The sequence below is a fragment of the Lepidochelys kempii genome, chromosome 6 (genome assembly GCF_965140265.1).
Source record: "Lepidochelys kempii isolate rLepKem1 chromosome 6, rLepKem1.hap2, whole genome shotgun sequence".
NCBI classification, from domain to species: Eukaryota; Metazoa; Chordata; order Testudines; family Cheloniidae; genus Lepidochelys; species Lepidochelys kempii.
The window spans coordinates 102,569,146-102,583,112 of NC_133261.1; the positions used below are offsets into that span (position 1 = coordinate 102,569,146).

At 41.3% G+C, this 13,967-nt stretch overlaps 1 protein-coding gene across 5 annotated transcripts in view; it reads right to left on the minus strand.

The window, feature by feature from the left end:
- The window catches only part of TTC7B (tetratricopeptide repeat domain 7B), a 302,589-nt gene that overhangs the window by 150,693 nt on the left and 137,929 nt on the right, over window positions 1-13,967 (minus strand). For all 5 annotated transcript variants that reach the window (XM_073349423.1, XM_073349422.1, XM_073349421.1 and 2 more), the window contains 2 exons: window positions 2,523-2,606; window positions 611-715 (listed from right to left, as the gene is read on the minus strand). In XM_073349423.1, coding sequence (XP_073205524.1) covers window positions 611-715; window positions 2,523-2,606 — 189 coding nt within the window. The remainder of the gene's footprint in view (window positions 1-610; window positions 716-2,522; window positions 2,607-13,967) is intronic.

The window sequence follows — 13,967 nt, forward strand, 5'->3', positions numbered from 1 at the left end:
ACACACACACACAGTATATGTACTACATATCAAGAGGAAATTTTACCTTCTGATCTTGGGATGTCTGAATAATTAATAAAATTTAATGTTGTCACAACTCCTCCCTCCAATTATTTACTCTTAAAGCTAACATAAGTGACTAATCTCTGAACCATATAACCATTAAAGCAAATGATGTGCTGTGTAGATAATTACTTCTCTCTGAAATCTGTATGCAAAAAATTCTGCTCCTATATAAGTGAAAAAGTTTTGTGCTAACGTAGTTGTCATTTATTAAAAAGTCAGAATTTAACAGTTACCACCCTTTAGTGTCTGAAATACATTAGCTATTTCTTATAATACCAGATATCAAGGTGTGCTAACTTTTGTTAAATGTTGACTTTAATGGCAATAACTGTTCCTGAATATTTTTAAACGATGGAGATATAAAGACACTGATAAACAGTACTGTTCAACTGCAATCCTACAGAAAATATTTGTGCTGTATTTTAATCAATATTCTATTGTGTGCTGTCAGTGTGTCTACCATATTTTCAAAGTCCATAACCAAGGATTTGTCACATTCTGAAATGCTCAGTTCTTGCTGATCTGACTGCTAATATAAACTTACCCAGTGAAGAGATCCCATGCATAACTTTGCAGCAAGGAGTGGAATAGTAGCATCATCTGGTTTCAAACGTATACACTCCTTCAAGACTTTCACAGCTCGAGCAGACTGTATAAAAATATATTTTTCACTCTAAAAACTCTAAAAGCATAAGCCCAACATCTCACAATTGCAAGACCCCCATGTTACATTTTCTAGTTTCTGTTTTACTAGCTGAAGGAACCATTATTAATTTATTTCTATTTTGACAATCTGCCATAAGCATCTGTACAGATCAGATATAAGACTTTATACACTGTATAGTCAATCATGCTGGATCAAATGCCAGCCCTGCATACCACTCCTGGTGGAGCTAGAAAACTGCCCTACCAGGGGAGCTAAGGGCTCACCTTTGGTCTATAGCAATCCACTTCTGATCCCCGCCACAGCATAGGGGCATGACTAAGACTGAGGCAGGGGGTTGGGGTGCAGGAGGAGGTGAGGGCTCTGGGTGGCGCTTACCTTGGGGGGGTTCCCCGGAAGCAGCAACATGTTCCTAGGTGGAGGCGCACCACCTCTGAGTGCAGGCACTGCCCCCGCAGCTCCCATTGGCCACGGTTCCCAACCAATGGAAGGTGCAGAGTGGGTGCTTAGGGCAGGGGCAGCGCATGGAGCCCCCCAGGCCACACCTCCACCTAGGGGCCGCAGAGACATGCTGGCTGCCTTAAAGAGCTGCCCAGAGCCTGCCAGCCCCGCCAGACGCCCTCCCCAATAACAGCAGGGGCCCCAGGTCACGCGCTGCCACCTGCCCCCCACCCCCACCACCTACGGTACCCCTAAGGCACCATTTTAGTTAGGGGTATATAGTACAAGTCATGGGCAGGTCACAGGCCGTAAATTTTTGTTTACTGCCCATGACCTGTCCATGACTTTTAGTAAAAATACCCATGACTAAAACGTAGCCTTAGGTATGACTAGTGAACGGAAGGAACGAATATAGCCAGAACAAGCTGTACTCCAGTGATGCCCAGCTGACATAACAGCACGTAAGGGACCTTTCTGAACTGGGGTAGTATAGATCAGCTCTTTATGGCTACCTGAGCCTGAGGCCTTTTTTCTTCTGCTACTGTCCCCAGCATAATTTAGAGGCCACTCTAAAAATAAACTGGGCATGGGGCAGAAGAAAAAAGGCACCAAGATAGGGGATCCACAAAACATTCCTTTAAATAAATAAAATTTTCTCAGTAAATTATCTTTCTTAGTAGTAAAGATATGTGCACAGTCAGACTTGGCTTGGTGGAAGAAGGAGACATTAACTATTCATAATATGTAACAAAAATGGCTTGTTCTCCATACTAATTCATAATTAAGAGGAAAAATGTATCCAAAAGATGAGGGTTGCCATATTCCAACTCAATTTTTACTTGTCCATGAGGACATCCTGGACAAGAATATTTGACAAATAATGGTGTGAACAGAGGTCCCAAACTAAATACATTTAGAAGTCTATTGGATTGTCTTCCAAGATCAGTTTGAATATATGAGCTTGGATCTAAAAATCAAACACCTGTTGATCACAGTGGTAGATAAAAAAATAAACTCTATTGCATTTTTCTCCAGAGTAATGTCTAACTGATCTAAAATAAACAAAATAATACAGCTTACATTTACTTTACTGATTAGTTTAGTATGTATAGCAGAAAAGTCCAAATATTTAATATTGGTCCCATCTAGATTGTAAATTCTTGAGGCAGGAACTGTATTTATTTGTGCCTTGTACCACACTGACCACAAATTTATTGGTACACTATCCACAGAGCTTCTGTGAGGATTAGTTAATGTTTTCAAAGTTCTTTGAAGATGAAAAACACTACGTAAGTTTTATTACTACTAGCCCTCAATACAAAGAATTATATACAGAAAAGATTAGACTTACTTTTCCTGCTGCCATTAGGGACAATGCAAACTGATACCAAAGATGGAACTCTTCAAATGCAAACTTCATCGCTCTTTCTAAACACTAATTTTAAAGTAAAAATGATTAATAAATTTATAAAATACTAATTAAGGGCTTTCAAAGATTTATGCACATGCTTATCTTAATGGCCTAAGAAGATACAAATCTACAGGCAAGCCTTTGGATTATTTTGCATATACATCCTCACTTGAAGTATATGAAATGAAAACCTAATTGGTTCAAATAATCTGCATACCTAGATAATAAGCTCTTTGGGAAACGGACTGTCTTTCAGTTGTGTGTGTTTAGCACTAGGGGTGGTAGGTACTACAACAATACAAATAATAAATACTACTACTTAATAAAACAAAACAAACAGAAGCTGTCAGAATCTACAGAATCATTCTAACAGAAATTTACAAAATTTAAGAGCCAAGGAGAAAATTTCTCTCCCTTACACCATTAATGTTTAAATATTGCTATGGTGGCTGTTCCTTTTTATGCTGATTGAAGGAGTGATACGTATCTGCCATGTGGCTGTTAGATGCGGGACCTGAGACTTCTAGCAGGTGGGTGCTTATTTAAGACTCAGGTGCCAAAGGAAACTACATACCCATCTTCTCATTCAAAGCGAACACTTGTTGCAGCAGTAGAACCCTCACAATTGGTCACTGGTACAATGAAAAATTTATCTGGCAGTATTATTTCCAATTTAAAGAAACATCTGGACTCAAACTACTGGTGGGTATGAAATCAGAATACTCATTTATTACACTGAATATTCAGCTAAGACTCTCACTTAGTAATTGGATGCCATAAGGCAGTGGTTCTCAAAGCCGGTCAGCCACTTGTGCAGGGAAAGCCCCTGCCGGGCCAGACCGGTTTGTTTACCTGCCACGTCAGCAGGTTCAGCCGATAGTGGCTCCCACTGGCTGCGGTTCGCCGCTCCAGACCAATGGGGGCTGCGGGAAGGGCGGCCAGCACATCCCTTGGCCTGCGTCGCTTCCCGCAGCCCCCATTGGCCTGGAGTGGCGAACCGCAGCCAGTGGGAGCCGAGATCAGCCGAACCTGCGGACGCGGCAGGTAAACAAACCGGTCCGGCCCGGCAGGGGCTTTCCCTGCACAAGTGGTGGACCGGCTTTGAGAACCACAGCTGTAAGGTACATTGATCATTATTATATAGAGATTTAATATATTTAATTAGTGTTGTGTATCAATTACAAAAGTTTCATATTTGCTGTTGCCATTAAGAAACCATTTTCTCTTATGATTATTCTGGTTTTATAAATGAGTCAAGAGATTGGATGCTCTTCTGGATTAAACAAACTGATTTAGCAATTACCATCCTAGCATGCAAAGCCCAATTATACAAACTTGGTGTACTGCACTGACAGATGTCCAATAAATACCCCCAAATTTTAAGAACCCAAATACTATTTCTGATATTCAAATGAGCCTTCAGTATTATGGAAAGCACAGAAATAAAACAAAACCAATATTTATTGTGTTTCCATATAACAGGAGCTGAAGTGAAGTACGGTACAATACTGAGGCTGAAATAGATTAAAATAGTAGGAATGTGTTAACTAGGCATTCTGTTTACTGAATAATATTTCTATAGGAAATTCTTTTGAATACAGAAATATTGTTAATTATTATCCTTAAAAATTACAGTACCATATGCACATTTACATTTCACCAGTGGTGGGTGTTTTTTGTTTTATTAAAACAATCAGTAATTCCTTTGCAGAACTGTTGCACAAAGATTTTTGCAGGTGGCATTGCAACCTATTACATCGGGTCACAGCACCACTCACTCAAATTTTGTCTGGCCATCCCTATCAGGAATGCCTACCCAAATCTCAGCAGCCCCCGGGGTCAGGTGACAATGCCCAGAGCAAGTAGCCAACCCCTGCCAGCCCTGCAGGACCGGAGCTGCTGCAGTGGGGTGAGTGCAAAGAAGGTTCACTCAGCAACTCCCCCCCCCCAGGGCCACCCAATCTCTGGGGCAGCAGCTGACCCCTCCCCAGTGCTACCCACCCACTGGGGGCAGCACCTGTCCCACCACCACCCAGGGCAGAACCTGGGCCACTTTAGCCTCTTGAAATGTTGGGAGGTATTTTGATGGAGCTCTAATCCAGAAACAAAGATCTAATTCCCTTGATATGGAAGTTTGTCCTTATGATCTCTTCTTGCTAATAAAACTTATCTACTTTTCTCAAAGATTCACCATTAAAACGACGAGAGTCTCTCTTTAGCTTTGATTTACCTACTTGTTCTTGCCCATGATACCATAATTCTTTCATATGTAAAGTGGGATTTTCAACAAATCTGTTAGGAATGAGAGTGCCAATGAACTTCTGCTTTTGATATTAACCAGTTGTACTGCGATTCCACACATATTTAGTGAGCCCTGGTTTTCCAGGGTAATTGGAATTGGTAATTTCCAGTATCTTGACAGCTCTTTCATAGCAGATATATTGTTTTGCAATTACCACCTTTGATGTGTTTTCCTTGACCTCTATCAAACTGTCTTCAAGTTTAATTTCCTATCTGTATTAGGGGTCCTTAAGGCTGTCAACCTGGAGCCAAGGAATTCCATTTTGCTCTGCAGTGCAATGGAAAACACTTGCACATGGCCCATTTTTTCCCCCTTTTAAGATGTGAAGTCTCAACTGAAAGGTTCTCTGGTTCTCAGGATTGCCATGAGATATGAACACATGGCCTAGTCATGGACATTGAGAACTCTGTTATAAAGTTGTACATATAGTGGTGTGTATGCATACATGTTCTTTTAAAAAAAATATATTGTGATTTTAACATCTCTCCATTTAAAACTGTTCCCCTGAACAGGAGCCAATAAATAAATAAATGTTTTACAATCACTATATAGTTTTTATAATGTTCATGAATTTAAATTCAAACGTGCTGTGCTCTTCATGAATATATCTGGTCTCAATGCATGCCTGTTCTTGCCCAGTTCATTCTGCATCTAGAGCTTGATTCTGCAAGGTGCTCATCACTCTGCATCTGAGCCAACAAAATGGAGCCAAAACACTCCTCACCTTGCAGTTTCAAGTCTTTACTTTCTTCCTACTAGTTTAACTATGAGAAAATTTCTTATTCCAGATATAAAAATAGGATTTGGAATGCATAGTCACATAACAGGTAAATCTCAAAATAAGCTACCCTGGCTCATGCAGTGCACTACCGTTGAAATCAGTGATTAATTCCAGTTCAAGAATTGCAGCAATCAAGGGAGCTGAACCAATACGGTTAAATTCAGTGCCTTGCACAGTGACAGGTTTCAGAGTAGCAGCCGTGTTAGTCTGTATCCGCAAAAAGAACAGGAGTACTTGTGGCACCTTAGAGACTAACAAATTTATTTGTGCTTAAGCTTTCGTGGGCTACAGCCCAATTCATCAGATGCACAGAATGGAACATATAGTAAGAATATGTATATACATACAGAGAACATGAAAAAGTGGAAGTTGCCATACCAACTCTAAGAGGCTAATTAATTAAGATGAGCTATTATCAGTGTATTATAAAATACACAATTTTGTGGGAATTTCAATACTCAGTACAGACCCCTGACCTACTTTTTGATTCCCTCTCCCGCTCCCAGTCAATCACAACTCCCAGAAAATGGCATATTTTTCCACATTGTGGAATTGTATTTATTTTAGGACAACAGAACAAACAAACAAAGTGAAGTCCATCTGGACCACTCTACCTCAAGTTCCAGGGCCACTGCCTCTGTTACTGCCTTTAACAGCAGTAATTATTGTAGAGGCATGGAATATACACACACAAGTTCAGAGACATCATTTGCAGAAGTGAATGTGTTATGTGACTGCTAGAAAGCACGGCACTGTAATTAAGGTTCTGCATTATACTGTGAGGCAGACTAATATATTGTGTGAAAGGCATGTCCTTACCAGCTGGAGTTAGAAGAAAGTTCATTGCAACTATGCAGTGTATCTTTGCCATTGGAAGCATGTTGGGTGGGCATTAGGGTATGGTTAAGAGGTGACCAACAACTTGGTAATTCCAACCTCAATCCTTTTGATATCAAGCTTTTGGTTATGGAATAAAGAAAAGAAACTAAAAAGTGTAGTAGAAATAATCCTCCCAGTTCTCTGCGCTAGAGTCCTTCTGTGGGTGGATGACTGATCAATGACCTCCCAGGGCTTTCCCAGTGAAGATCAGATGATTACAGGTTTCCTGCTGGGTTAACTAGCAGAGGAGCTAGCCAAAGAAGCAAACTTCTTTAGGTCCTGCTGGTCCTGGATAAACACTTGCAGCAGATAGTTGAGGTTGACTGCAGTGACAATACATCAGCAGCTATGAAATGCAGAACCATGAAATGCTAAATAGAGCTACGAAATGCTAAAACCAATGAAAAATCTAAGGTCAGTAGGTAAGGATAACAAGGAATTTTAAAATTCGAACAGTAACTAAAGAGTAGATTAACTAGATATTAAAGAGGAACTACTAAAGATAAACATTTTTAAACCTGCAGGATGGGACAACTCAGCACCAAAGTGTTTTAAAGATGGAAGGTGGTAGATAACAAGGTGGACCGCATGAAAGTGGTCAAGTGGGAAACCATCACTAACGTCATCAAACCAGTGACCAAATGTTAACTGTCGACCTCCCAGACAAAAGAGCAACAAAATAAGACTTTTCAGGCAACTTACTAGGCAGACTGGACCTGGGGTAAAGATCTGCCGACTGAATGTTGAAGACCTCCCATGATTCAAGTGTGACTACCAGGAGAAAATGCTGAAGAAGATCACCATCCACAGGTACCCGCATGGCCCCACAGTACGCCAACATTTTTATGGCTGACTTAGAACAACGTTTCCTCAGCTCTCGTCCCCTAGCACCCCTACTCTACTTGTGCTACACTGATGACATCTTCATCATCTGGAACCATGGAAAAGAAGCCTTGAGGCATTCCACCATGATTTCAACAATTTCCGTCCCACCATCAACCTCAGCCTGGACCAGTCCACACAAGAGATCCACTTTCTGGACACTACAGTGGTAATAAGCGATGGTCACATAAACACCACACTATACCAAAAACCTACTGATCGCTATACTTACCTACATGCCTTCAGCTTTCATCCAGAACACACCACACGATCCATTGTCTACAGCCAAGCTCTAAGATACAACCGCATTTGCTCCAACCCCTCAGACAGAGACAAACACCTATAAGATCTCTATCAAGAGTTCTTACAACTACAATACTCACCTGCTGAAGTGAAGAAACAGATTGTCAGAGCCAGAAGAGTACCCAGAAGTCACCTACTGCAGGACAGGTCCAACAAAGAAAGTAACAGAATGCCACTAGCCGTCACCTTCAGCCCCCAACTAAAACCTCTTCAGCGCATCATCAAGGATCTACAACCTACCTTGAAGGACGAACCCTCACTCTCACAGATCTTGGGAGACAGACCAGTCCTCGCTTATGGACAGCCTCCAACCTGAAGCAAATACTCACCAGCAACCACACAACAAAAACACTAACCCAGGAACCTATCCTTGCAACAAAGCCCGTTGCCAACTGTGTCCACATTTTTATTCAAGGGACACCATCATAGGACCTAATTACATCAGCCACACAATCAAAGACTCATTCATGTGCACATCTACCAATGTGATATATGCCATCATGTGCCAACAATGCCCCTCTGCCATGTACATTGGCCAAACCGGACAGTCTCAACGTAAAAGAATAAATGGACACAAATCAGACGTCAAGAATTATAACATTCAAAAACCAGGCGGAGAACACTTCAATCTCCCTGGACACTCAATTACAGACCTAAAAGTCACAATAATTTAACAAAAAACCTTCAAAAACAGACTCCAATGAACTGGAATTAATTTGCAAAGTGGACACCATTAAATTAGGCTTGAATAAAGACTGGAAGTGGATGAGTCATTACAAAAACTAAAAACTATTTCCCCATGCTAATTTCCCCCTACCGTTACTCACATCTTCTTATCAACTGTTTGAAATGGGCCATCCTGATTATCAGTGCAAAAGTGTTTTTGTTTTTTTCCTGCCTGCTGATAATAGCCCACCCTAATCAATTACTCTCATTAGAGTTGGTATGGCAACCCCCATTTTTTCATGTTCTCTGTATATATATATCTTCCTATTGTATTTTCCACTGCATGCATCTGATGAAGTGGGCTTTAGCCCAAGAATGCTTATGCTTAAATAACTTTGTTAGTCTCTAAGGTGCCACAAGTACTCCTCGTTCTTTTTACTGATACAGACTAACATGGCTACCACTCTGAAACCTATCACCATCCATATCCTCACCTTCCTGGAAACCTATGCCACAAATGAAGAAAAAGCCTGCTGCTACAAAATCAATGGCTATAAACTCATAGCCAGCAATTACCACCCAAAATATAGGCTGGCAATATACAGGAAGCAGGAGATCAACTAAAATGTGGTCCTACTTCCTACAGTGCACAAAGAAACAATTACAATCTCTGTGCGCATTGTCAAGTTTACCATCATCATCATCATATACAAACCACCCCATGTGAAGTGCCCTCAATCAACTCTGCCAACCACACAGGACCCTGCTGTATTTGTGGTGGACTTTAGTAGTCACCACACACAGTGGAGCTAGGCAGCAAACAATACTGCAGGTGAAGAACTGACACAGTGGGCATCAGCAAATGATATACTCCTCCTTTTTGACGCAAAACAGCAAGTCACTTTCCATTCTGCAAGACAGGGCACAGGATACTGCCCTGGCCTGATGTTTACCTCTAAAGAGGATACATGCACACCAATACCTGCATCACGGATTGTCCTTGACAACTTCCTGAACAGTCAGCACAGATCACTACTGACCCACATTGGCATTCAAATTCCAGTACGCTACTTAAAACCAGCGCCATGCTGGAGCTTCAAAAAAGTTGACTGAGCCACTTTCATGACAACTGTGAAGAATACAATCTTCCACATTGTCCCAACCCTGAAGACTTTTGACCGTTTGTCACATTCCGAGGTGCAATCCAGACCAGTGAGGGGATGTGTCACCACATACCCTACAATGCTTTGCTGTTGAAGTTCCTGCGCCACACTCAAACAGCCTACCAGCGTGCAGGTCATATCCTGAGCGCCTCTTTACTGCTGTAGCCCTGGTCCAGCAGCAGTTACCCCAGCAGCCTGTCAGTAACACACCAGTCACACTTCGGCTTCCATCAGCCTTGGTTACTATTTGCAGAGCGACCCCAATAAATTCCCAGTCCTGAATTTTCCCAAAAATGTGTGTTTTGCACTCTCCAGCCCTATCCTGGACAGTTCAGACACTAAGCTTTGTTGCTCCTGTATGAAGCCAATATTCAACAGTTTGCTACTTTAACTGGAGTTACCAAACAGCTCACTTTAAACTCAGAATTATATTGGTTTAGATTTTAAAAAAAGTGTATTAACACAAGAAAATAGTATTTTTAGAGAATTCAAGTACAAGAGATTAAGTTAAAAGTTGTCACAAGCAAATAAAAGTGAGAACATGCATCTAAAAGTCTAAAACGTAATCAAGCAAGTTTTGATTCAAGGCTTTGTTTAAAATACACGTTCTCACCCAGTGTTTTCCAGCAAGATGGTGACTGACCCTTCCCCTGGCGAGGATCTCTCCAGGAGGCCCAAAGGTGCTGGTGCCTTTGTCTTCTTAGGTGAAAGAGATAATTTGGGGATTTCTGCTCTTCTCTTTTACAGTTCAGTGAACTTTTAAAGTGGATTCTTCCGAAGATTACCCCTCAAAGCAAAGTTTTCCAACAATGAGGTAGGTGACATGGATTTAGGTGATGAAGGACACTCCATGCTGTCTCCCTTCACATGTGTTTGTTGAAATGTCAATTTGCTTTGTCTTCTGCCATCTCCCCCTGTTGACTCTAGAATCCTGTTTACTATTTATGCGTAAATTGAGGTAAACACACATTCATATGTTTAAGATAGACCCGATTAACACCTTTTGCTTAGGCAGTGCTGTGTGGTTTTCAACATGTGCTAATATCATACTGGGGGATTTCATAACTTTACATATAATGTTGCTACATAAATTTCACCATATTATTGACCAGCGAGTTACTAGTTTTCAAATGATACCTCACAAGGCATATTTCATATAAAGATTATTACAGCAATGTGTAGGGTGTGAATACAGGGGTGTTTTCAGTCACACCATTTTACTGAGCTCCTTCTTTGTGGGGGAGATTAGAACATCCTCCAGGGACACAAGTCATTGTATACTCCTTGCTGGACTGCAGAGAGCCAAGAGCTCTTCCATAAATATGCCAAGTGTAGAGACTCATAAATTGGAAAGCCCTCCTGGCAGCACTGGATGCAGCAAGGTGGAAACAGTAGCCCGAATGAACACAGTCTACATTTCATACACACAAGCAGATGTTCCTGGAATCTGCTGAGACACCTGGGGGCTACAAATCCCTTGCATTCCATTAGGATGCAGGTGAAAGATAATGCCATTATTGCTAAACTTTTGTGGATATCAAAACAGCTAGTAGACAAACAGTAGCGCAGGCAAGTCCAGCATCAACTCCAGCAGGTGAGGACCCACACACTCTTCATTATCCCAGTGGTTTGGACCATTCACAAATAGGGAGATCGATGCAGTCAATGTAGCCACAAAACTGGGAAAAGCAGCAGAAGAAGATGGCATCTATCTCAAGTTCGTTCCTATATAACCTGGGTCCACTGACATGGAAATGGATGGTCACCAACATCCTAGAGACCAGTGAAATCCCCACTGTGTGGAGAGATGCCAAAGTCATTGCAATCCTAAGGCCTGGAAAACCTGCACATGACCCTTCTAGTTATAGGGCAATCTCCTGTTTAAGAACCACCTACAAGGTGATGAAGTGTATGAGTTGGAATCAAATCGGGCCTGCTGCAGATACCAGTCTACACAAGGAGCAAGCTGGTTTCCAACTGCATGGAAGTTGCTGTGACCAGGTCCTGGGCCTCACTACAAACACCAAGGCTGGATTCCAACAAAAACTCAAGATCACTACTGCTTTCATTCATCTGTCAGCAGCACGTGATATAGTCAGGAAGGATGCACTACTACTGAAACTGGCCAAAGTGATCCTGAGTGCACACTTCCCAGCTGCTGAACACCAGCTTAGCAGCCAAAGGATGTCCGTACACTTCGCAAGTCAAACCAGCAAGCCATGTACTTTCAATAATGGGCTACCATAAGGCTCTGTACTTGCTCCAATACTCTTCAGTGTATACAAGAGCGATATCCCTGAAACAATAGCGCAGAAGTTTCTGCATGCTGATGATTTGGCACTCACAACTCAGGCCCCATAACTTTAAAGAATTTGAAGTAACCCTTACATCTGACCTTAAGATCATGGAGGACTACTTCCAAAAGTGGTGGCTGACACCAAATCTGAGCAATTGGCAGTCTCCACTTTCCACCTTGAAAACAGAATCATAGAAGGCACTAACTGTCTAGTTTTATGGTGAAACTGTGCGTTATGACCCAAAGCCAACACATCTTGGTGTCATTCTTGACCACTCACTGACCTTTCATGACCACCTCAAGAAAGTAGCCTCTAAAGTGAAAGCTTGCGCCAACATTATCCAAAAGTTAGTGGGAACAATCTGGGCACCAACTGGTTTGGTGCTTCGAACATTGACCTTAGCCCTGGTATAGTCAGTTGCACAGTACTGTGCACTAGTTTTGGACAAGAAGCTGCGATAGTCAACTTGTGGATAGGCAGCTGAATCAGACCATGTGTATCATGACGGAAACTTTACAATCAACACCTCAACGGTGGCTTTTTGTATTTGCAAACACTGAACCTCCAGCTATCTGTTGAGACATAGCCACAGTATGAGAACTTAAACATGCCAAAAACTATCCAGAACTTCCCATCCAGCAGGCTACACACCCCAACAATGACTGAAATTTCAAAAACCACTATGGACCATCTGCAAACACTTCAGGTCTCCAAATCCAGTGAAGGGAAAGTGTCTTAACCTCATCTATGGTTCCAAACAAGCACATTATTACTAACCCAACAAACCTCCTTCCTGGTTTCGACCTGTCATGCAGATGTTGGACAACATTGAACTGCATCTGAACAAACCATGGAAAATGCAGTTACTTGATGCACAAGTGGAAAATCAAAGACTCACCTTTCATGCGACTGCAGCAAGAACATCCAAACCATTGAAAACATAATAATGCAGTACTTCAAATATGGATTCAAAGGTGAAATGGACAATGGTTTATCAGATATTGTCACAGAGGAGGTGTTGAGATGGCTTATGGACCTACAACTGCATCTACAGAATGTTGCTCTGCAGATGCCATACACGCATGTGAGAGAGAGAGAGAGTTTTAAAAGATTTAGCTGAGGAGGATTCTGAACCACTGGTGTTGATTTTTAACAAATCTTGGAATGTAGGAAAGTTCAAGAGAAAAAAGGCGAATATACCAGTACTTTTAAAGGGGTAAGCAATGTGATCGGGGTAACTAAAAAGGGCAGGTAGCCTGACATCAATCCTGGGCAAAATCATGGAAGGACTGATATGGGATGCAATTAGAAAAAAAATAAAATAAAGATTGGTAGCTTGGTACTAATCAGCTCTGTTTTATGAAAAATAGGTTTTGTCAGATAAATATGTCTTTTTTGAAGAGATCACAAATTTGCTTTAGACATCATAATGTCTAGACAACTTTGTAGACGTAATATTCTGAGACTTTCGTAAAAGATTTGACTTAGTATCACACAGCATTCTGATTAAAACCCAACGTTACACAAAAACCAGTATAATGCATGTTAAACGGATTAAAACCTGGCTAACAGACAGACCTCAAAAAGTAATTATAAACAGAGAATCACCATAACAACAAAGGGAGCTATTTCTAACGGGGATCTGGTTTTGCCCCAATGCTATTCAGCATATTTACCAATAATCTGGAAGAAAATATAAAAGCATTGCTGATACGTTTTGCAGATCACAAAAATTGGCAGAGTAGTAAATAATAAGGACAGGTCACTACTATAGAGTGACCTGGAGTACTTGGTAAACCAGGTTCCTCTGAACAATATGCATTTTAATATAGCTAGATGCAAGGTCATATACCTAGGAACAAAAAAAATGTCATACTTTCAGGATTGATGGAGTGGGGAGGCTGTATTTTAAAAAGGATTAGGGGTCATGGTGGATAACCAACTGTACATGAGCTTTCAGTACAATACTGTGGTTAAGAGAGTTAACAGTTCTTGGACATATAAGGAGGAAATATCAGGTAATCGTAGAGAGAGGGTATTATCTCTGTATACAGGACTGCTGAGGAAAGGACTGGAATACTGTTGTCTAGCTCTGGTGTCCATACTTTAAAA